This window comes from Culex quinquefasciatus, chromosome 1, assembly GCF_015732765.1.
Source record: "Culex quinquefasciatus strain JHB chromosome 1, VPISU_Cqui_1.0_pri_paternal, whole genome shotgun sequence".
Taxonomy (NCBI): domain Eukaryota; kingdom Metazoa; phylum Arthropoda; class Insecta; order Diptera; family Culicidae; genus Culex; species Culex quinquefasciatus.
The window spans coordinates 22,752,195-22,776,121 of NC_051861.1; the positions used below are offsets into that span (position 1 = coordinate 22,752,195).

General features: G+C 35.5%; 1 protein-coding gene across 1 annotated transcript; it reads left to right on the forward strand.

The window, feature by feature from the left end:
• The first annotated feature begins 38 nt into the window (after positions 1-38).
• Positions 39-18,557, forward strand: LOC6035568 (venom protease). The gene is made up of 4 exons (XM_038248659.1): positions 39-529; positions 8,795-8,957; positions 11,166-11,371; positions 17,711-18,557. The coding sequence occupies exons 1-4, from the start codon at positions 235-237 to the stop codon at positions 18,097-18,099; spliced, it is 1,053 nt and encodes a 350-aa protein (XP_038104587.1). The 5' UTR covers positions 39-234; the 3' UTR covers positions 18,100-18,557.
• The last annotated feature ends 5,370 nt before the right edge of the window (positions 18,558-23,927 follow it).

The following is a 23,927-nucleotide window of genomic DNA, read 5'->3' on the forward strand; positions in this document are numbered from 1 at the left end:
GTGTGGTATTGAGGTGACAACTTTTTTTTGAGGGGGAGAAATTTGAGATTTTTTTTTGTGTGGTGTCACGAAAAAGATGGTCAAAATCAGTGATTTTGGGATTGTTACGGAGCGTTTGCAGTTCTGAGTGAATAATCCCGGAAAGAAAACTGTTATATCCGTTCAAAACGAGAACAGAAATTGGCAGATCAAAATAACGAGTGATCCAAGAAGAAACTAAAACTTCCAGAAAACATGAGCCAGATGGCGTTGCTATCCAGGGGAAGAGTGCCTTCCCTGGTGGTGATGGTGGCGGTGATCTGCTGCTGGATGCTGGCCACCACCACCCTCGTCGTGGAAGCCAAATTGGCGGCTCGTGGCAAGTACGAGATGATGGCCACTCCAGCGTCCCCATCGGCGAGCTCCTCATCTTCCGGCAAGAACCCCGACGAGCACCGGGGCATCATCGACAACGTGAAGATGATGTTCGGTGGAGGAGCCTCCAACAGGGCACCGGCACACGATACGCCGGCCAGTGCCTGCAGTTGTCGTAAGTATAGCCTGCTTCTTGTAACAACCCGCGGTGGTGCTTCAATCCGTGGTAATCAGATTAAAGTAGAATAATGGATGATTGAGCTAACGCGATATGCTTGAATCTGACCGGGTTTGCTGAATAATTGCATGAAGAGGGATACCGTACGGGCACGGTTGTGCAGAATTATGTGTGTTACCTATGGCCAGGTTGGTTGGGTCTTTTTCCTCCGAGGTGACCTACAGAGAATCACTCGGTTAATGGAGGGAAAACTGGAAAAACAGCTTCGTTGAGTTGCCTCTGGATGTGCTGGAAAAGTGAAACAATCAGGTGTATCATTGACCTAGATTGGTTGCCAAATTTGTTGATAATCGTTGAGGTCTAGATTAAGAATATTAAATCGTTTATTAATAAGCCTGTATTTATCAGCCTTGTTTTCAATACATAAGATACACAGAAAAAAAAATAAGGTTATATTATATCTGGGAAGGGTTACATTTTTTATGTCAGAACAAAGGTGTAATTTTACCTCTGAAAATGTGTAATTTTACCACTTTTCTGGTGTAAAAGAGTTAATGTTCAACCTTCCATAATTACGCCATCTAAATTTACAAATTTTTTTTCTGTGTAGTTGCAATACATTTTTTTAATCTAATCTAATCTAATCGAACACAAGCGCAGCCAGTCCGAAGAAAGCATCCTGGAAGAACTTGTGGTAAGATTACGCCTCAAGTCCTTTCTTGTCAATATTAATGATTACAGTACATCCGAGTTACCCCGAAAATGTATAGCAAAAATTAAAGCGGCCAGGCCTACTGCGTTGCATTAACCGCAGAGACAGATTCTGTGAACGGATCACATTTCACAGAATCATCAGGGGAGGAAGGATGCGTGGACATACCGTACCAAACGCTCCGAATCAGTTGTGGTGTGGTGTGTTAGTGTAAATTTGGCAGATAATAATATTTAGAGGCGTGGAGGGGGGGAAGGGGGTTGGGAGGGGGAGGAAATGAGGATAGGAGAAAGAGAAGGTGGGAAAGGGATAATATAGATAGTTGCAATACATTTTTTTATGTTTTCAAAGTCAAGGTTTCAAAAACCAAAATAATTAAAAAGACAGTTATGTTGTCTTCAGAATGCAAATTATTGATAGTTTAATTAAAAAGTTCTTTTCACGTTTTTTTTTGCTTCAGAGCAATTCTCTACGAAATCGGCTAATTATGTATTATGACCAAAGAAGCAATTTTTTACCATTGGCTAACCCCATATATGTCTCCATTCAATTTGAGATCCATATAAAATGATAATATTCGATATACGTTTTTTAAAGTATTTTCTCATAGAGTCTTCGGCAAAGTTGTAAGTATTAATGAGGACTATTGATGAAAAATGGGTACCGTAAAACGGGGTGACTTTGATAGCCGGGGTGATTTTGAAAAGTTTGAAAAGTTAGCTAACTTTAATTTAGAAAATGTTGATAATTAGCATTAAAGTGTCATGATTTTCTGAATGAACATGATTTTGAATCGGAAAATGGAATGAAATTTCGGATTTTTTGGGCAATTTTCCACTTGGAGAAGGTAACATATGTTTGTAAATGATAAACACTACGTGTTTTTGAAAAGTAATTCAAAAAAATCTTCAAATTTACCGGCATTTTCAGTAGAACAAATTTCATATTAAGTGTGAAAACTTTTGATTCGTGCTTCGAATTCAGTTTAAAATGCATTATGAATCGATAATTTTATAAACAAAACTATTTTTACGAATTCTGGGCAAAATTGTAAGTTTAAACATTTTTGCCTAAAATTTATCTGTATTTTGTTGAAAAAGCTTATAACCTTATTTAGCTTATTATAAAAATTGATTTTTTTTTCTTTAAAAATGTATCAGCAACCATAGTGATGGTACATTTGACATAAAAATAAAATTGAAAAAACCTTAAATCTGATTTTATCAAGAAAAACGTTTCTTAATCCACCATTAGGTGGTTGGTGCCTTCCTTACATTTAAAAAGAAATAATGAAAATAAGTTTATGAAAAAAATATATACCTGATACAGACTTTTCCAGTAAACTTGCAGACTCTGATTTGAAGCAATGTGGCAACCGGGCGTTTCGCATCTGGCGCGACTCTTGCACGTAAACAAAAAGACCCGGCCTTTTGAGGTTATGCAAAAAAAAAAATCACCCTTTTTTGTAGATACAAGAATCTTTTTTTTAGCATAACTTTTTAAATACTTTACTAAACAGAATAAATTTTAATAGGGTCTTATGGGACCTCAAAACGAATCGAATAAGGCTGACCCGGCCAAAATCGGTTCAGCCAGTTCTGAGAAAATCGTGTGGAAAAAAAATCATGTCTACACACATCCCCACAGTTTGAATTTGATTCTGAGTCGATAGGTATACGTGAAGGTATATCTAGAAGGTATATTTAAGAAGTTCAATTTTCGAGTGATTTTATAGCCTTGCCTCAATGAGGTGAGGAAGGCAAAACTATGATTATCAAAGTTACCCTGGAATTCAAAACAAGAATTTTCATCGCAACTACTTTTGTTTAACTAGTGTTTAACTATTGAAAAAACTTTTTCAAAAATAGTGTATGGACCCTGTGTGGTCTACCCCAGTACATGTTTTAAAAATATTAATCTTGAGAAAAACGTTAACAGTTGGAAATTATTTCAAAAATTAATGGAAATCCTATGAATGTCATTCCGGTTTAGAAATCTTACCCAAATTTTTTTAACGGTTTTGAAATTTAAATCGAATTTGCATGCGAAAATTGTTTTTACTTTTGATAAATTGCTCCGTTTTCGAAATATTTTCATGTTTTTTATAGTGTCTATGAGTGACCATTTCTGAAATTGTTAACTTTTCCGAAAATTCCTTCAATAAAAACATATCAATTAAAACTTCAAATATCAAGAGCTCGAAACTAGTTTTTATACGCATAATTGATGCGGTATTTGAGGAGTTAAAAGATAATATCTTCCATAATATCGAATTCAAAACACTAAGCTACTTTACATGAAATTGATATTTAAAATATATTTATCTTGTCCAAAATTCAAAAACCAGAATTCCGATAAAGGTCACCTGTTCACATTTGTGATTCCAGCTCCACAAAAATGGGATCATATTTAAGCGAAGCAACAGGGATCGACGTGCCAAATAAATTATCACGCGGGTCTTCGTTCCCCCAGAATAACTTTCCAGCATTCAGATGGTGATAAATATTTTGGTCCTGCTTTTCATACTCTTCGTAAACATTTCCCCACAAGTCGGTGTGTGGATGTGTCTGTTTGTGGCTCCCAATTACAAAACGGTTCGAACTTTGGAACGAATGTTTCCAAACAAAAGGAATTCCTTCGAAATGTCGAATCTTTTAATTTTTTGGCAATATCTGAAGGCGGCCTGGTTTGTGCACATTAATGTCTTTATTCGAACCGGTTTTACCAGACAGCGGTTAATTAATGTCAGAGTACCTCCCCCTACCTCGTTTTCTTTTGATACGGATCTTAAGTCGATCGAATTGATCGTGTCTCCCGGGTTGTCATTTCGGGTGAGCTAAAAATAGTTTGCGATTTTGTGGGACTCAGCGAAAAGAAACTGAATATAATAACCGAAAAGTTCATTGACTTTTTGGTCGTTGTTTTTGATCCAGTTTACTGCAGAGCGCAGTTCGAAAATTTTCAAAGTGAGTGAACTTATTACAAGTCACTTCCGTTGAGCCTACAAACCCTTTCGTGGCGAGTGCATCCCGCCGTGAATGAGATCGATGAGAAAGTGAGATTCGGTCGTGATTTTTTACCACCCATCCATCAATCACGAAATGATTGAATATAGGTACCGGGGGTATTTTCACTCTCGTTGATGCCGCCAGTTTCACTTTGATTTTGTTGTTTATTTGGGTGAGAACAAATGGAGTGCAAGTAACGTATCGGGTTTTCATCGATTTGTGGGTCAAAGCACAGCTGCTGTTTTATCTACGATGTTGATTGTTGTTTTGCTAGTTGGTTTTACTTTCTAATTTTTTTTTTATCGCGTTTGAAAAAGATTTTGCCTGAACTAAGCACAAGTTAATAAGACAATAAGGAATTATAGGAAACGTGTGTTCCCTAACATTTTCTTTAAACTAACTGCAATAAATTAAACAAACCAATTAAATTAAATTCCAAAATTGAACAAAATTTTTGAAATTTTCTAAATCCGCAAAAAAACATAGAAAAGGTCGGAAATTTCGGATTTTTTTGTGTGAAAAGGTACAGAAAAGTTGGTGATTTCAAGTTTTCTAAAAACCAAATAAAGTTTAAATTAGCAGAACGAAAATTAAAAATGAATAGATAATTTTTTAACTTTCTGTTATCTCCTCTTCTTTTTCAAGCAAAATCAAGGAATACAAACTTAGAGTTTGGCAATTTATTAGAAGATTCCGGAAATATGAACTTTTTGTGAAGCTTTTAATTATGATATAATGATTAATTGTTTTTGTTTTCTTTTTTAATTGAAATTAAGATTGCTTACATTTTTGAAGTTTTTTTTTAAATACAATGTTCATTTTCTATTCTATCAAAAGTGTCTATAACCTGATAATTTTTGAACATGTATTTTTTTTATTTTGTTCGATGACAACATTTTATTTAAAATTTGTCCCCCTCTTTAAATTGCTGAAAACTGAAATTTCCCTTTGAAAAAACTGAAACATTTAAGGACTGACATTTAATAAAGTTTATTTTTGAGCAATTCCATGTCAAATAGGGAATCGGTTGTACCCGACCCTCTCCGATTTCAATGAAACTTTGTAGACATGTTATCCTAGGCCTATAAAAGCTATTTTTGTGTATATGGAGCCAGTTACACTCGACAATGACATTTGAGAAGGGCGTAAGAGTTATAAATATTTTTGTATTTTGTAATTTAAATATTGCTGTATCTCGAAGCCATTGCATCGTATCAAAAAGTGGTCAAAGACAAACTTGTAGGAAATTTGACGGGCTTTCCGAAAAAAATACACTGAAAGTAAAAAGCACTCCACTTTTATGAGATTTTTTTATTTTTAAGTTTAAAAGTCAAATTTGAAGGTAAGCCCACGTTTTTTTTTCGTTCAAAATTTTTATGAAGATAGCCTAAGATATTACAAAAAGCCTCACGAAAAATGCAGGATGGAGCAGCTCACCAAAAAAAATACAAAAATCATTTATACACAAAAATGGCTTTTATAGGCCTAGGTTAACATGTCTACAAAGTTTCATTGAAATCGGAGAGGGTCGAGAAAAAAGTACCTAAAAAAATTCCTGTTTTGTGCTGGAATTGCTCTTTTGTATTTTCTATCTGGAGCATTTTTCATGCTTTTCACAAATTAAAAATGTTGGGATCAAACATTTTAAATTGACGCACACTCTAAAAAAAGATATTTTCATGAATTACTGAAAATTAAAAAAAAGAATGATAATAGTTTGACTGTAACAAAGTATAAAGCATTTTGTGATACTTTTTGTAAAAAATAGGCTGAATGTTTAGTTTTTTTGACCTCTATCTTAACCTATACCCTGACTGGCTCAATCGGCCTTGCCATCACGGAGCCGGTGTGGTTGGTTGGCCATCTTCCCGTCCATTCCCCACTTACCCACCGCTAGTTGTTGTAGGGGGGGGGGGAACGGCATGTGTGTGTGTATGGTAATAAATTACCTTTTATCTGATGCTCCCAGAGGGAGCAGGGGGTTCAAGTTGCCACAGAAAAATCGGTGGCGAGGTGACCGGGCGGGATTCGATCCCTGATCGTCTGCTTGAAAGGCAGATCGCTTAATGTTTAGTTTACAACTCCTGTTTTCCATGTTTCCCAAGATATGTTTTCATTTGTTTTTTTATTTAACTAGAATTTTACGGGATTTCCTTATGGCCAAAACAAGAATTCTCAACATAGTTCCATCTATCTCTTGGAAAGAAACTTTATTGACTGATTTGCTGTCTTCAGCAAAATTGTAAGTAGCCAAGAGTATAGTTCACAAAAAATACCAACGCTCTTTAAAAAAATTTGGCCAATGCTAGTTTGATTTTAAGTTTTGTCCCCCCCCCCCTTCAAAATTTACCCTGAAAAATCAGGAGACAAAAAAAATATTCTTGGCTCAAATTGAATTTTTTATATTGAAAAACCGTTACTTACCTAATCCACCTTTAGTTGGTTGGTGCCTTCCTCTCATTTATAGAGTGATTCCAACCCCTCTAAAGTGTCAACATGGTTTATGGATCTCCCCTAAAGTGATCGCAGCACCTAAGAGGTCCTTATAAAAATAAGTGATGAGTTAAAAAAAAACAGACTACCTACAGACTTTTTGTCAAGACTATACAGACACAACCTTTGAGCAAAATGACATCGCTCTACATGTTTTTTTCGTGGCGATCAGACCCGACCATTTGAGGTTATGTAAATTCAGACCAATTTTTAAACTGCTTATAATTTTGGATAGGTAAATCAAATTCTTAATCCACAAGAAAGGTAATTTCAGCACGACGAATCGAATGAGGCCAATACGGTCAAAAACGGCTCAGCCAGTGACGAGATATTCCAGTGACATTGATTCGGTACACATGTCTACATACAGCCAAACACACAGACATTTACCCAGCTGATGATTCTGAGTCGATATGTACAAATGAAGGCAGGTCTAGGTGATCTAACCAAAAAGTTCATTTTTCGAGTGATTTTATAGCCTTCCCTCAGGAAGGTGAGGAAGGCAAAAACTTATTAAATCTATGTTAAACTTTTCATCATACATTGCATAATGCTTATTAATAGATTAATAAAACTATTTATGATTTTTTAATCTTCTTACAAATTTTGAATTTTGAGACTACAGGTCAGGTCTTGACTTAAAAGTAAACGAAACACAATTTTCAGAAATGTGTGATCCTTTTCGCCTTATTCTTTTTATGAAAATAAAGCTTGAACTTTAGCTCCAGCTGTAAAAATGCTTCTAAGACTTTATCAAATGTTGCTCCAGAAGTTTAGCAACACGCTGGTTTTTAAAAAAGGAAGGATAAAGCATGATTTTTCTTAAGTATTGAGAATGAGTTATTTTATTACATAACATTTTTATTAATAACGAACAGTTTTTTTTAAAGAATTTTTTGTCTGAGATAATTTTTTAAAACCAAATGTAACTATTCAGATTTTTGTCTCAATATATTTCAGTTGGCACCTATCTTCTATAAATAATATAGTTTTTTGTTGAATTGTTTCAGCAAAACTTGGTAACAATTTCCGTAAGACAAAAAAAAACTTCACCGATTGCCTCACAATGGCTCACTTTTGTCCTGCTGTTCATCAGGATGAATAGCGCGAGTCATCAACGAAAAGGCGCTTACTGAATGCTGAGTGATTGTAACCGATCCGCGTTCAACGCAAATTAGCACTTTTTTTCTGGCACGACAGCTTGCATAACTCTGCCCACAACTTGTTGATGTTTCCATTTCACGGTTCCGGACTAAAAAAAAGAGCACTAACCAAAAAAAAAAGTCCCCAGCTGAGTTTACTCTCACTTTCCTTCGAAAGCTGCTTGCTTAGTTTTTGTCTGTTCAGTACCGTACATTAGCTAATCTTCTGTGTTCCCGCAAAACTCTTCTCGATTTCACCGAAAAGAAGCCCAGGTCATTAAACAAAGGCGTGAACAAGTGGCGCTGCTTCGGCTGAGATGAAAAAGTTGCTGATGATGATGATGGTTATGGGAAGTGGAAATCATTTTCTCGCAAAAGCAGATTAACTTCCCGATGAGCTGTCGAAGATGACTTCGAACAGCTCCTGGTTTAGTTCGACTAATGAGTATATTAGTTTCGGGGCGTTTCTTCCTCAGGTGGAACAACAGGAACACGATGCAGCTCACCACATAATTAAGGTAATTGATTGCTTGCTTGCTACTGTTATACGCATCTCCAGGTTCTACTCGAGTTCTGCTGGTTCCCTTACGCAACACCACTTGGCAGTATTGTTGTGCCTCAAAAGAAGTCGGAAAATCCATTTCATTTATTGTTTTCCCCCCGGGGCGTGGAGAGGCTTCTGCCGCACCATCTCCAATCGGGCCAATTGGGTTATTAAGTTGATTTCCCGGCTCATTCTTGGGCCCGCTGTTAGCTCCATTATCTGTGGAAACCAAAGAAAGCGCTCCTCTTTTGAGCCAAGATATCGTAAAGTACATCATAATGAACAAGTTTACGAGTTTGTTGTTGTTTGCGGCTCACCTTTCGCTCTTTTTCACCTCCCAACTTTCCCTCCACCCCCCGACAGGTTGCGGAGAACGGAACGATGCGTCGAGAATCGTCGGCGGTCAGCCAACGGGTATCAACGAGTTCCCGTGGATGGCCCGACTCAGCTACTTCAATCGGTTCTACTGCGGCGGCATGCTCATCAACGACCGATACGTGCTGACGGCGGCTCATTGTGTCAAGGGGTGAGTTCAAAAATGTCAAAATTCAAAAAAAGCTAATACTCATTTAAAAAAAATAGTTTTAAAATTGTTGCCATTTCCCGTTACTCAACTGTCAAAAATCGAGAGACAAGCCATTTTCAAGATTGTTAATCGATAAAATTATCGTCGATAGTATTAGCGTCAAACGATAACCACAATAAAAAAATAAGTTCGCGTAAACGTGAACAGAGATCATGCCACCGGGAGATAAAATTTGAACACCTTTAAACTGATTTTAACAACCAAAACTATGACTATCAAAGTCACCCCGGTATTTAAATAGTAGTTTATGCAACAAGTTGCAAAAAGAGGATTTTTTCAGCACGAGTCGTACATTTATCCAACGAGGTTCACCGAGTTGGATAAATACGACGAGTGCTGAAAAAATCAAGTTTTGCAACGAGTTCCATACAACATTTTTTGCAATTTCGAAAAACACCCATTGAGTGAAATTTTAAGTCGAATTATCATGTATTTTGTCAATAGATCGTTTAAATCAAAAAAATGATGAAAAGTGTTACTTTTCGAAACAAGTGCTGAAAAGTTCAACTTTTCAGCACTCATTTCAGTGCTGAAAAGTAGAACTTTTCAGCATTTATTTTGAAAAGTGTTGCTATTCGATTCTGTTATTTTTGGTACAGAAAAGTAGGCTATTTCGTCGTTCAAGAATGACAGGAAAAGTAAGTAGTTTCACGACGGAATTGCAAAAACAATATTTTGGTATTTTTTTATCGCAAAAAAGTTTTTAATAGATATTTTAAAAACGAATGAATGGGCAGTTTCAAAAACCATTTTAAGTACTTTTTCATTCAAATGTTGAAACCGTGACTTGTTCTTTAAATTTTGCTAACTATTTTTTTGCCCCTTTCCTTTTCCGACTTTAGTTAGAGTCGAGGGACATAAACTTCAAAGAATATGTGCAACGGCCTTGGTCGGGTTACTTTTAAAAGAGACCCATGAGTTATCAAAATTTTGCGAATTTTTTAAGGTGAATGTTGATAGGTGACCAGTTCGTGTGCTCTTAAAAGTTTTGTTTTTTTGAAAGTTCAGCAAATTTTGCCTAAGAACATTTGTGTGGCTCCGAAAAATATATTAATATTAAAATCTCAAATATTAATAACTCAAAATTTGTGTTTTTGTCGGTTCTACAACTTTGTGTTTCATTGATACACTCTAAAAGTAACCCTGCCCTTCATTGCATTGCATATTCGAAAAGTTCATTAAATTTATATAAAAAAAATCATGTTTTTTGATTTTTGACATTTGAGTAACGGTTTTAAAACATTTTTTTAACTTTTGTCGATGTTATTTTTTTTTTATTTTGAGAACCCCGGACAGACGGTAATAACAAATTTCATGCCATTTCAATAACAAATTCTGTTAAAATAACAAAAAGTGTTATGGATTTTTCTTGAAAAGTTAATTTTTGCATAAGAGTTGAATAACAGTTTATGTTATCATAACACAATTTGTTATTGGTCTAATATTGATTGAAAGCAAAGACAACCTGGGAATAACATTTTTTGTTATGGAAGAATAACTCCAGATGTTATTGGGATGATCGGATTAGTTGTTAAAATAACAAAACATAATAACAAAGATTTGTTCGAAGAATAACTAAAAATGTTATAAGTCTGTTATTACAATAACAGTCCAATAACAAAAAAATCATAACGGTGAATAACAAAACTTGTTATAAAAAACATAAAATGTTATTGGCCTAGTATTTTCAAATATCAAAAAATGTTATTCCAAAGTTATTACCGTCTGCTCGGGACACCATTAAAAAGGGCGTCCAATTTTACACAAAAGTTCCATTGACATCAAATTTCTATTTTGTATGGTTTCGAGCTACAAATCATTTACTGTGTCTGAGTAAACATCCAGAAAAGAAATTGAGGTCATACCACGCCGGGAAAAATGGATTCATCTTAGAGCAAAGTTTCACAAAAAAAAAGCATGCTGAAAAGCTTGGAGAAAAAGTTGGAGTGTTGAGAAGCAATGTAATAAATTCTGTAACATTCTTCGGAGTGGACGAATCTCTTCAACACGCTTCGTCTAAGATGTTTCCTAGATCACAAACTACCTTTAAGCTCAAGAGAAATCGTGAAGGACTCTAAACAGGCCAAGATTAATGGGATTTGAGTCCTGAAATTCAATTCAACATTGTTTTCCCTCCCCCTTTCGCAGCTTCATGTGGTTCATGATCAAGGTGACGTTCGGCGAGCACAACCGCTGCGACGACTCGGTCCGGCCCGAAACGCGCTTCGTGCTGCGTGCGATCGCGCAAAAGTTCAGCTTCCTCAACTTCGACAACGACATCGCCCTGCTGCGGCTCAACGACCGTGTCCCGATAACCGACTTCATTCGGCCGATCTGTCTGCCGTCCGACCCGTGTAAGTTCCACATTTTTTAACTCTTTTTTGTTTCGTTTTGTTTTCTTGTCTTTGTTGTTCAGCCGTCGTCACTTACTGTTTTTGTTTCTTTTAACTTCATTAAAGCAGCACTCTACAGAGGAAACAATCAATTTCACTTCTTTTTTGTATTGCACTTTTTTTTTCTACTCACTTTTCGCGAGCAAGTGCGAAAAGTAAACGCAAAGAAAGTGCGACTGTGTCGGTTGGTGGCAACTTGTGCTTCGTCATTGGGCCGGCGCGCTCAATATTTTGATTTTTTTTAAACATTTGGTATTTCGGTAACATATTCATTAGGATGGCTTGAAGTTGTATTGGAAAAATTCAAAATGAACTGATTCGATCAGAACAGGCATTTTCAGTTCTATTTGGGCTCCCAAAACCCCCAAAATTTGGAAGCGATTTGTTTTGATCCGACTTTCCGCAAAGAGCAATTCCAGCTCAAATCAGGAATTTTTCTGATACTTTTGTACCCGAACCTCTCCGATTTCAATGAAACTTTGTAGACATGTTATCCTAGGCCTATATAAGTCATTTTTGTGCATATGGAGCCAATAGTACTCGAGAATAACATTTGAGAAGGGCGTAAGGTATTTAAATATTTTAGTATTTTGCAATTTAAAATTTACTGTATCTCGAAGCCGTTGCATCGTATCAAAAAAGTGGTCAAAGACAAACTTGTAGGAAATCGGACGGGCTTTCTGATAAAAATACACTGAAACAAAAATGCAAGCCACTTTTATGTCATTTTTCAATTTTTAAATTTAAAAGTTTAATTTGAAGGTGATGTCACGATTTTTTTTCGCTCAAAATTTTTGAGGAAATAGCCTAAGATGTTATCAAAAGACTGACGAAAAATGCAGGATGGTATGTCTCTCCTAAAAAAAAAAACAAAAATCATTTACTTAAACTGTTTTTTTGAAAAGTGGTCTAAACGTCAAAATTTTTAAAAACCGGTAGTGGGAATCGATTCTCCAGACAATTTTACATAAAAGTCTCCGTAATGACCATTGTCCTATGTCCAAACCTTGGGAAGATACAGCGGTTTTAAAAATAAAAATGTTTAAAAAACGGGATTTTTGGTGGTTTTGACAATTTCTATATGACAGACTTGGTTTTTCAGTCTCGTAAATATTTTTACCGGAAAGCTCGTCCAATTTCCCATTAGTTTGCCTTTGACAGCATTTCAATTGGATGTAAGGGCTTACAGATATAAGCTTAATTACATTGCTTATAACTGAAAATAGAATATTTTTTTCAGTGTGGTAGAAACCAGGATAGTAAATTTGATTACGTAAATATAAAAACGATATAAATCAAAAAGCTGTCAAAGGTAAACTTATGGGAAATTGGACGAGATTGGACGGTAAAAATATTTACGAGACTGAAAAACCAAGTCTGTCATATAGAAATTGTCAAAAACCACAAAAAATCCCGTTTTTTCAACATTTTTATTTTTAAAACCGCTGTATCTTCCCAAGGATTGGACATAGGACAATGGTCAATATGGAGACTTTTATGTAAAATTGTCTGGAGAATCGATTCCCACTACCGGTTTTTAAAAATTTTGACGTTTAGACCATATTTCAAAAAAAAACAGTTTTAGTAAATAATTTTTGTATTTTTTTAGGAGAGACATACCATCCTGCATTTTTCGTCAGTCTTTTGGTAACATCTTAGGCTATTTCCTCAAAAATTTTGAGCGAAAAAAAATCGTGACATCACCTTCAAATTTAACTTTTAAACCTAAAAATTGAAAAATGACATAAAAGTGGCTTGCATTTTTGTTTCAGTGTATTTTTATCAGAAGCCCGTCCAATTTCCTACAAGTTTGTCTTTGACCACTTTTTGATACGATGCAACGGCTTCGAGATACAGTAATTTTTAAATTGCAAAATACTAAAATATTTAAATACCTTACGCCCTTCTCAAATGTTATTCTCGAGTACTATTGGCTCCATATGCACAAAAATGACTTATATAGGCCTAGGATAACATGTCTACAAAGTTTCATTGAAATCGGAGAGGGTCGGGTACAAAAGTATCAGAAAAAATCCTGACTTGAGCTGGAATTGCTCCAAAGCGATTCAAATTTGTATGGACATTTGTTTAGAAAACCCCACTTATTTACATTTTGATTTTTATAATATTAATTTATCACTCAATTTAAATACTAACAACGTGGAACTATAGTCCTGAATGTCCACTAAAACTTTCCCGAAGAATTTAGGTATTTCTCATTTTTATGCTGTGTTGCTTTCTGCAGCACATGCTCTACTTAGTGGGAGGAATCTTTTTCCAATCCATCGCTGTTACCATCAGAAAATTTAATAAAGACCACGGTCGCAGACTGATGCATCTGAAAAGTGGTTAAATTAATTTAAGAGGCTGAAAGGTTTTTTTTCCTGGATGTATCATCGCTGTGCAGGGAAACAATGGATTTGCAAAACCGTCAAGTCAACCGTGGCTAGAACAAAATGTTTAGTCCTGTTCCGACCGCGATCCCGGCCACTTGAGCCGATATGAATCGCATCATAGAAGAAGAAAGCTACGAACAGTATCTGTCGCGCATAGAACGTTTTTTCAAAGTCAACAACATACCTCTCGAAAGGCAGGTTGCAGAATTTATAAGATTAAGTGGTCCAAGGTTATTTTGGACCTTGGTCAGAATTTACTCTTTTGAGGACATAAGAACAGCGTCTTACGGTGAATTTAAAATAAGGCTGGAGCAGCATCTGACGACTCAACGGCGTTGTTTTCATCAGTTCATCCAGACTTCAAATCAATCCATGGAGGACTTTATTAACCAACTGGAGATCTATTCGCAGCGGTGCCATTTCGAGGAGCAGTTCCGCCAGGATTGCCTGTTTGTTGAGCTTACCTGTGGAGTGTACAGTGATCAACTTCGAAAATTATTAATTGCCGAACCTAGGCTGAACTATACACTGGCCCGATTCATCGCGTTGAACTGGGAAGGTGAAGTTGACAAATTCAATAAATCACCTGAAGCGCAAAATAGGCTGCCAGCATCTAGTTCATCCGATCCTCTGGATTTACACGGCTTCCGTTATTGCAACAAACTCAACCTGCTGAATTGTTTTACGAACAAGTGAAATGTTTAAATAAAAGATGTGTCAAAAATTACATTGAAAACAACTGTCCAAAAATAATAAAAGAAACGTAAATTATCGTTGTTTTTATTTTCGATCTAGAACAGAAAGATAAGCCGTGGTGATTCTAACAACTAGTGTTTGACTCGGTTTTATTCTATTGTTTTCATTGTTTTTTTTTTAACTCCACATACCACAACTAAACTGATTGAATTAGAAGAAGTTATTATTAGTTTTTGTTTTTCGGCTTTGGCAAAGGTTAAGAGAGGAGGGAATAACATAAAATTAAACTTAACTTTTATATTTTAGGGCCCATTTATCAAAACTAAAAAGTTGAAAGTTTTGACCGCTTTTTTTATTTTCTGTGAGACATAAACATATAATAATATTATCATAATGCTTTCTTCTCAGAAATTTACTAACACATTCAAAATACATGTATACGGCAGCTGCATCAGATTAGTTATCTCTTTCTAGAAAAAGTTTTTTGTCAGGCGACTTCTAGCTGCTGTAGCAGCTTGAACTCGATCATTGTTAACATCAGGACACTGCGGCGACAAAATCGTCATTTTTGGGTTGAATTACATTTTTTTTTCACTGGGCCCAGACACCTTTTTTCCTAAATTTACATATGTCAATGTGTAATTGTAACTAAAACGAGTTTTTTGCTCGTGTTTGTAATCAAAACATTATCAATGTATTTTTCATTAGAATGGAATAATAGTTTTCAAATTATTCAAATCGGCAGCTAATTTGAGTTCATCAGATTTAACAAAAATGCGATCAATTTCAAGATGACATTTGAGCAATTCTCGGAGATTTCGGTCATTCATTTTTTTTTGTTTTTAAATCCGGCTGAAACTTTTTTGGTGCCTTCGGTATGCCCAAAGAAGCCATTTTGCATCAGTAGATTCTCCATATAATTTTCCATACAAATTTTACAAAAATGATATGTGAAAATTCAAAAACCTGTATTTTTTGAAGGATTTATTGATCGATTTGGTGTCTTCGGCAAAGTTGTAGGTATGGATATTGCCTATACTGAAAAAAATGATACACGGTAAAAAAAAATTTGGTAATTTTTAATTTCACTTTTTGTCACTAGGGACCATCCATAAACCACGTGGACACTTTTTTTGGGATCTGTTACCCCCCCCCCCCTTCGTGGACAATTGTCCATACAAAAAAAATCTTTTTTGTATGGATCGTGGACAATCGCCATACCCCCCCCCCCCTAAAGTGTCCACGTGGTTTATGGATGGTCCCCTAAAACTTGATTTGCAAAAAACACCTATTTTTAATTTTTCTATATGTTTTAGAGGACATCAAATTCTTGAACGGGCAAAAAATTTTTGACTGAGTTATGATTTTTTGAATCAATACAATTTTTTCAAAAAATCGAAATATTGGTCGCAAACATTTTTCAATTTCATTTTTCGATGTATTTTTTCAAAAGTGGACAAACATGGGCACTATTTTAAAAAAAATCAATAACTGCGACTTTTTTGAAAAACGTAACTTAATCCACCCTAGGGTGGTTGGTGCCTTCCTCACATTTAAAGGGTGCTATCCAAAATAGACACAAAAGGTCGATGTTTTCAGTGTTTTATCAATTTGACTCATTATTCATACCACTAGATTGGATAGTCTTCATATTGCAGGGCACTTATATGCTTATACCTTATGATAGGGTAGCCAGATCTCCAATCCAGTTCGTGCTTGTTGAAAAGGTCTTTTGATTACCTATCCAACGATATGTCGCATGAGAGATCCGGACGACGGTTTCATCAAAATATCTGAGATCCGGCCTCCAAAAAGTGCATAAATGACACTTAAGTGCTTATAACAGATCTTCAATGTCTTGGACGTGTTGGAAAGGTCTTTCAAATACCTTTTTGAAAATGTATAACATGACAGGTTTTCTTACAAAAACCACCCTTTTAACAATCTTCCGAACTTGAGTCAAAATTGTTTTTTTAGCATAACTTTTGAAGTACTTAACAAAACTGCATAATTTTCAATAGCGACTTATGGGACCCCAAGACGGATCGAATGACGCCAAAACGGACAAAATCGGTTCAGCCAATGTCGAGATAATCGAGTGACAATTTTTTGATCAACATCCCACCACACACACAGACATTTGCTCAGAATTTGATTCTGAGTCGATAGGTATACATGAAGGTGGGTCTAGGAGGTCTAATTGAGAAGTTCATTTTTCGAGTGATTTTATAGCCTTTCCTCAGTAAGGTGAGGAAGGCAAAAAGTTACATAAAAATGGCTATAACTTCAAAACGGTGCACTTTATCATAATTTCACTAAAGTACTTTTTGATTGCAAATTAAATTTTAATACTTCGATTTTTTGAAAAAAATTGTATTGATTCAAAAAATCATAACTCGGTCAAGGATTTTTTGCCCATTCTGGAAATTTCTGAAAAGTTGCCATTTGATGTCCTCTAAAACATATCAAAAAATAAATAAAAATAGTGTTTTTTTTGCAATTCAAGTTTTCGAGACAAAAAGTGAAATTAAAAATCCCCAAAAAAAATTTACCGTGTATCATTTTTTTTCAGTGTAGTTTGTATGGACAGCTGCCAAATTTGTATGGAAAATTATATGGACAAACTAATGATGCAAAATGGCTTCTTTGGGTATACCAAAGGCACCAAAAAAGTTTCAGCTGGATTAAAAAATACAAACATTAAAATTAAAGAAAAAAGACCGATTCTATAGAGAACTGCTCATATGGTAGGTTTGTAAACCTATAGGAGATAATATTGAGCAGTTATCCGTGAGCAACTTTTATTGATTTTTTTTCGAAGAAATTACTAAATACATATAATAAAGAAAGCAAGTAATCTGTCTAGTTCAGAAATTGATTACAGTTGAACAAAACTTGTCAGAGAACAGGCGTCCAGTTTCACCTTAATGTCTGGAGTTTCTCTGTTTTAAACAAGAATCGAGTTTAAGTCATCAAACTCTTCATATCTGTCGATGATTTCGGCGTATTCTTAAAGTTTTTTTAAAAACAACCCACATGACACACATTTGACAACATCTTTTTGCATTCCCAGCACGAATCCCACCCAGGTGACACATTATTGTTTCGGTTCCATTATTCACCGTTGCTTTAAACCTCTTTACGTTGTTTAACATTTGGACAATTTTTACCCCTCTCTGGTGTTTTTTTTCTGTTTCCTCCCTTCCAGCCAAGACGTACGTCGGCACGAACGGCACCGTGACCGGCTGGGGCACCCTCAAGGAGGACGGCAAACCGTCCTGCACGCTGCAGGAGGTTGAAGTCCCGGTCATCGCGAACCACGTGTGCAGCAGCGAAACCAACTACACCTCGTCGATGATTACGGACAACATGATGTGCGCGGGCTACCTGGGCGTCGGTGGCCGCGACTCGTGCCAGGGCGATTCCGGCGGTCCGCTGATTGCGGCCCGACCCGACAAGCGGTACGAGCTGATCGGAGTGGTCTCGTGGGGCAACGGGTGTGCCCGGCCGTACTACCCGGGAGTTTACACCCGAGTCACGCAGTATCTGAACTGGATCAAGGAGAACTCCAAGGATGGGTGCTTCTGCAGCGAATGAGTGACGCAGCGTGCGAGCGCGATGAGAGGATAAGTGACTGGAGTGTGAGTGCGAGAGTGGATGAGTTACATGATACGGGAGCGCATTGCTTCCTAACAGCATTTCTGTGAAACAGCAACGGGAGTTTAGTTAAGCCATTTAGCGCGTGTGAAATTTAATTCTTTTAACTCTAACGAATCCATGCAGACCTAGTCTCCCACATCTGTTCCGGGAAACTGCTCTGCAATTCGGTATAACCAATCGATAGGCGTAGATCAATTACGGCCTAGTGAAACGAAACAAACAAAAAATGACGCGTAACAACAAAGCTAGAACGAATCTCGAAAGACTTGGGCAATAAATTACAGAGGAAGAAAAAAAAATAACAAAATGAAGTGGCAACCTTAAGCTATAAGTAACCGAATTAATTTATAGAACCAATGTGTATGAATAAAAAAGCGCATCGAAATACTCTAAAACAAAGATCCATTTTCTTGTCCACACAAACACACGCTCGAAACTCCATGTATGGATGCCGATTCTCGGTGTGTCGAAAACAAACGAACCATTAACCGTTAAAGACATTGCTGCGAGTGCGAGACCTAAATAAATCGACCCCAAAGACACAGACCGCGTGAAGAGAAAATGATATTATACTGCTTCGTGGTTTTTTTTGTTATCTAGATTGTCTGTGTTTGGGCCCCTTGAAGCAGAAAAATAACAGAAGCTACTGATGTTGCTGCTGTTGTGGGTGCTGTTGCAGAGGGGAAAAAGACACTCGGGATGAATATGAAACTGATACCAAATGATTGTTTGTTATCCACCTTTGCAGGGTGACAACTCTTTAAAATCAGAACGACTTTTCAAGTTTGACGACTACTACTACTACTTAGTTTTCAAGTGATATCTCGAAAGAAATATTCTAAACTAACAGGATATCGTTACCAAATCATTTACAATTACAATTACAATTTACAAAGTTGATAAAAAACGGCAATTTTATAAATTCATTCCACCGAAAGTCGGAAAAACCATTTTCACGTTACCAAATAGGGCAGTGATTCTCAATCGGTGAGGAAGGAAGGAAGGGGGTGTTGGAATGAGTTTGCAATCGAAATCTTATTTTTTTGAACGTTTTTGCAAAAAAATGTTATCTGGCACTTTAATAATCGTGATATTGTTTAAGGGGTTACACTGCCCATGTTCGCATGAATGTCCCATATGCAAAAACAGCAAGCTGAGAAAAACGCATTTGAAGTTTGTCCCATACATAAGGCTACGTGTTAAGTTTTCGCGAAAAAACTGGATTTCCTCCTGATTTCTTGAACAAAGTACTGGATGTTATAGGCTCTTTCGAAAGAGCACACAATTTTGAACCAAACTGCATCAACAACTAGAAATCGATAAAAATGCATATGGGACATTTATGCGATCAGGGGTAGTACATACATGTAGAAAATCACAAAATTTCATATTACAGAAAATTTATTGAAATCATTAAAAAGATGATTTTCAATCACTTCTGAAACATTCATGAAGATATTCCATGATTAAACTGAGTTAGAGACGATTTTAGGCTCAACATTTTGCCGTGCGCAAAGCGGACTGTCAAACTTTCTGAGTGTTTTTCTCGAAACACCGAGTTGATTTACGGGTGCCACGATATCTCGAGATGGGATGAACCAAATTGGCTGAAATTTTGGGTAAAGACTCCCAAGACATATCTCGTGTGCATGACGAAGCCCGATTTTGAAATTTTACTTTTTAAAAAAATACAAAAATCAAAAACTGACGATTGTTTATATGAAAAACAGAAAAATATTTTTATCTTTTTTTAAAAAAAGGTTTTTTGAAAATCGGCCTACGTCATGCACACAGGACTGGTTTAACGAGTCTTCACCGAAATTTTGAGCCGATTTGGTCAAGGCAGTGTTGAGATATCGTGGCACCCGTTTTTTGAAACTTCCAACTTCAAATAGCTATATCTCGGCAATGATACAACCAAATGTCTTCAAATTTGTTTTGATAATAGATAAAAATGTATATTTTAATACCCTGAAAACAGATTTTAAATAAAATTAAGTGTGTACTCACACAAACCTCTGACATTTTTGTCGATTTACATGTATGTAACCCCTTAATTATAAATAAAAAATATTGGCTAAGTTAAAACAGCTCCTTAAGCATTTATTTTATTTTTTTAAATAAATTTTGTGAGTTTTTGTATCCTCTAAAACATGAGTAGGTAAATTGCGAATATGCTTCAATTTTTGAGTTGTTTCTATAATAAACTGATTTTGATTTCTCTGTCAGTTTTTTTTTAGTTTTTTAAACATCAACAATTTGCAGGAGACTTGGTACAACACATATTTGTGTGGTTTTGCATTCATTAGTTTTTTAACGTTATCTTAATAAATTTCTGGGATTTTCTGCATACTTTGAAGCAATTTCGAGAAATACTAGAGCTTTAAAATAATTATTTTTCGTGATTTTTTCTTTTAAACAACAAAAAATATATTCTTTAATTTTTTGTGCAACGATACAAATTAGTCAAAATTGAATGGGAGGAATGAAGTTAATAAAAATCATTCAAGGGGGGAATTTGACGAAAAAGGTTGAGAACCACTGGGGTTCTCGTGGTTAGAATGATTTTGGGGTTAGCCCCGAAGAAGTCCGGATATGGACCACCCTACCTCCATACAATTATGGAGGCTGATCATATAGGTAAGTAATTTTATGAAATTCTGTATCTTGAAAAGGGATTTTCTGATCGAATGGTGTCTTCAGCAAATTTGTTGGTAATGATTAGGACTTTGGGGAAAAAATAGGTACACGGAGTAATCCATTTTTTTTAATTTTACTTTTTACCGCACATAGGTTTAAACTTTCGATTTTTGCCTTCCTCACCTCAATGAGGAAAGGCTTTAAAATCACTCGAAAAATGAACTTCTTTATTTGACCTCGTAGACCCACCTTCACGTATACCTATCGACTCAGAATCAAATTCTGAACAAATGTCTGTGCGTGTGTCTGGATGTGAGTCCGTGCACCGAAAAATATGCACACGATTATCTCCGGACTGGCAGAACCGATTTGGACCGTTTTGGTCTCATTCGATCCGTCTTGGGGTCCCACAAGACCCTAGTTAATATTATGAAGTTTAGAAAAGTACTTCAATAGTTATGCTAAAAAAGCGACTTGGCTAGAGTTTGAATTATTGTAAAAAAGGGTGGTTTTTGTAAGAAAACCCGATATGCTATATATTGTTAGAAAGGTATTTGAAAGACCTTTCCAACGCGTTTAAAGGATTTAAAATCTGACAACCCCATCAAAAGTTATGAGCAGTTAAGTGTTATTTATAGACTTTTTTGAAGCCGGATCTCATATATTTTGAAAGTTGTCCGGATCTATCATGCGACCAATCGTTGGATAGGTAATCAAAAGACCTTTCCAACAAGCCCAAAAGAAGTACTTTAGTGTTTTTGATACAAGACAATTTGATAAAAAAATAAGTGTTATTTATACACTTTTTTGAGGATGTGTAGTGTCTTTACTTTATGAATGTGAGGAAGGCACCAACCACCTAAAGGTGGATTAACCCGAGCAGGGGTAAATAGCACGGGAATACCAAATTTTGGTATTACTTGGGCAAATAACAGGGACCAAAATGTGCCCTTGGTTGCCCAGTAATAAATGGTAAAATACCATGAAATCATAACAAAGTCTAGTATGTGGAAGGGCACAACAATACCAAACCATGTTATTCCAAAGGTAAAATAATACCTCGAAATAAAACCATTTCAATACCAAGTTGAGGTCTTCTGGATTTTTGAACATTGCTTGAATACCAAAACTTGGTATTGCCATGGTTTAATTTTTAGGTATTTCCGCGCCCTTGGAAAATCAGATTTTGGTATTCCTATGGTCTTCCAAATACATGGTATGATTTCATGGTATTTTACCATCTATTACTGGGCAACCAAGAGCACATTTTGATCGCTGGTATTTGCACAAGTAATACCAAAATTTGGTATTTTCATACCATTTTTAGTGCAACAGTTGCAGTTAGTGAAAAAACGGAAATGATCCATATGCAACAGCCAAATCTACTCACCTGATGATTCCATGTTGTTTTTAGTGATATTCTTCACCACATTGAATGCATTTGTCATTGATGAACGGCCTGTGCTTGAAGTTCTTGAAGATTCTGAAAAATAACAAGATTGAAAAATAAGTGTTATTAAAATGAAACTGGATTGAAATTCACCAAAATTCTATAATCTGTCGATTAACTCGTTTTTCAAAGCATTTGGTTATCCCAACTTAGAGAAATTTCAACGTTTAAAAAAAATCTTAGTGGGTATATAAAAAAATTGAAAATCAGCTTGAACATTTTTGGGTTTCAAGTCATTTTAGCGCAAAATTAATTATCTCATCAAAATTTATAAAAAAAATCCCATAGTTTCAGAGGAATTTGATGAAACCTTTCAATACCAAAATAAAATCAAAATGTGGCATCCTGACTTAGAAATTTTTCCACAATGTCAAGTCATTTCTTTAGGGGGTATATCAAAAATGTTTAAAATCAAGTTTGAAATTTCCGGTTTTGAATGAAAGTATTCGCTTTGAGACATCATTTTAGCGCAAAATTAATTATTTTGTCAAAATTGGTCAAAATTTTCCTATAGTTTCAGAGGAATTTGATAAAACATTTTAATACCAAAATAATACCAAAATGTGCCATCCTGACTTAGAAAATTTTCCACAATTTCAAGTCATTTCTTCAGGGGGTATATCAAAAATGTTTAAAATCAAGTTTGAAATTTCCGGTTTTCAGTGAAAGCATTCGCTTTGAGACATCATTTTAGCGCAAAATTAATTATTTTGTCAAAATTGGTCAAAATTTTCCCATAGTTTCAGAGGAATTTGATAAAACATCTTAATACCAAAATGTGCCATCCTGACTTAGAATTTTTTCACAATTTCAAGTCATTTCTTTGGGGGGTATATCAAAAATGTTTAAAATCAAGTTTGAAATTTCCGGTTTTCAATGAAAGCATTCGCTTTGAGACATCATTTAAGCGCAAAATTAATTATTTTTGTCAAAATTGGTCAAAATTTTCCCAAAGTTTCAGAGGAATTTGATAAAACACTGTAATACCAAAAGAATACCAAATTGTGGTGTTCGACCATTGACAAATTCTGCAATTTTGCAATATCAAAACAATACCTTTAATTGATATGATAGCACATTTTGCTCTTGCATAATCCTTAAGGCAAATTTTAAAGGGTCCAGGAATACCAAAATTTGTTATTGATACCAGAGAAAGGTATTATTACGCATTTCCCTTGTTATTTACCCATGCTCGGGAAGTAATGTTTTTTATATGGTTTAGGTGACTAAAAATACATTTTCCGAGCCATAGTGCATGATGGTGGAAAATATGGTGTAGGGGATATGTTTTTTTTTTCAATCATGTTCCCCAAACTTTTTTTTGATTTTTTAATTACAAACTTCAACGATCAATAGCGACCCTTAAACCTTAACCGATTTGGCTCAAAATTGGCACAGTTACTTATGTTCACCTAAAGAATTGAGCCAGGTGGTTTCTTTTAAGATTTTCCAGAATTTTCCATTTTTCTAGTCATCAAACCCATCATCCTTTCCAACCATTCTAAGAGATTTACGATTTTAAAGGATCTATTTTTTAGAAGTGAATAAAGCTCCAACCACATAGGTGGATTAAGTTAGTTTTTTGACATTGAGAATGCTTGGAAAAGTCGATTTGCAAAATCGTAGAGAAGCACTTGATTACTTCATATCGATTGAAAGAGTTTTTTATGAGCTG

Bases quoted from the DNA above. Each gene is read 5' to 3' on its own strand.
- LOC6035568 (XM_038248659.1), top strand. From the start codon at position 235: ATGAGCCAGATGGCGTTGCTATCCAGGGGAAGAGTGCCTTCCCTGGTG. The intron at 8,958-11,165 runs GTGAGTTCAAAA...CCCCTTTCGCAG, and splicing joins GCGGCTCATTGTGTCAAGGG to CTTCATGTGGTTCATGATCA. The intron at 11,372-17,710 runs GTAAGTTCCACA...CCTCCCTTCCAG, and splicing joins CTGTCTGCCGTCCGACCCGT to CCAAGACGTACGTCGGCACG.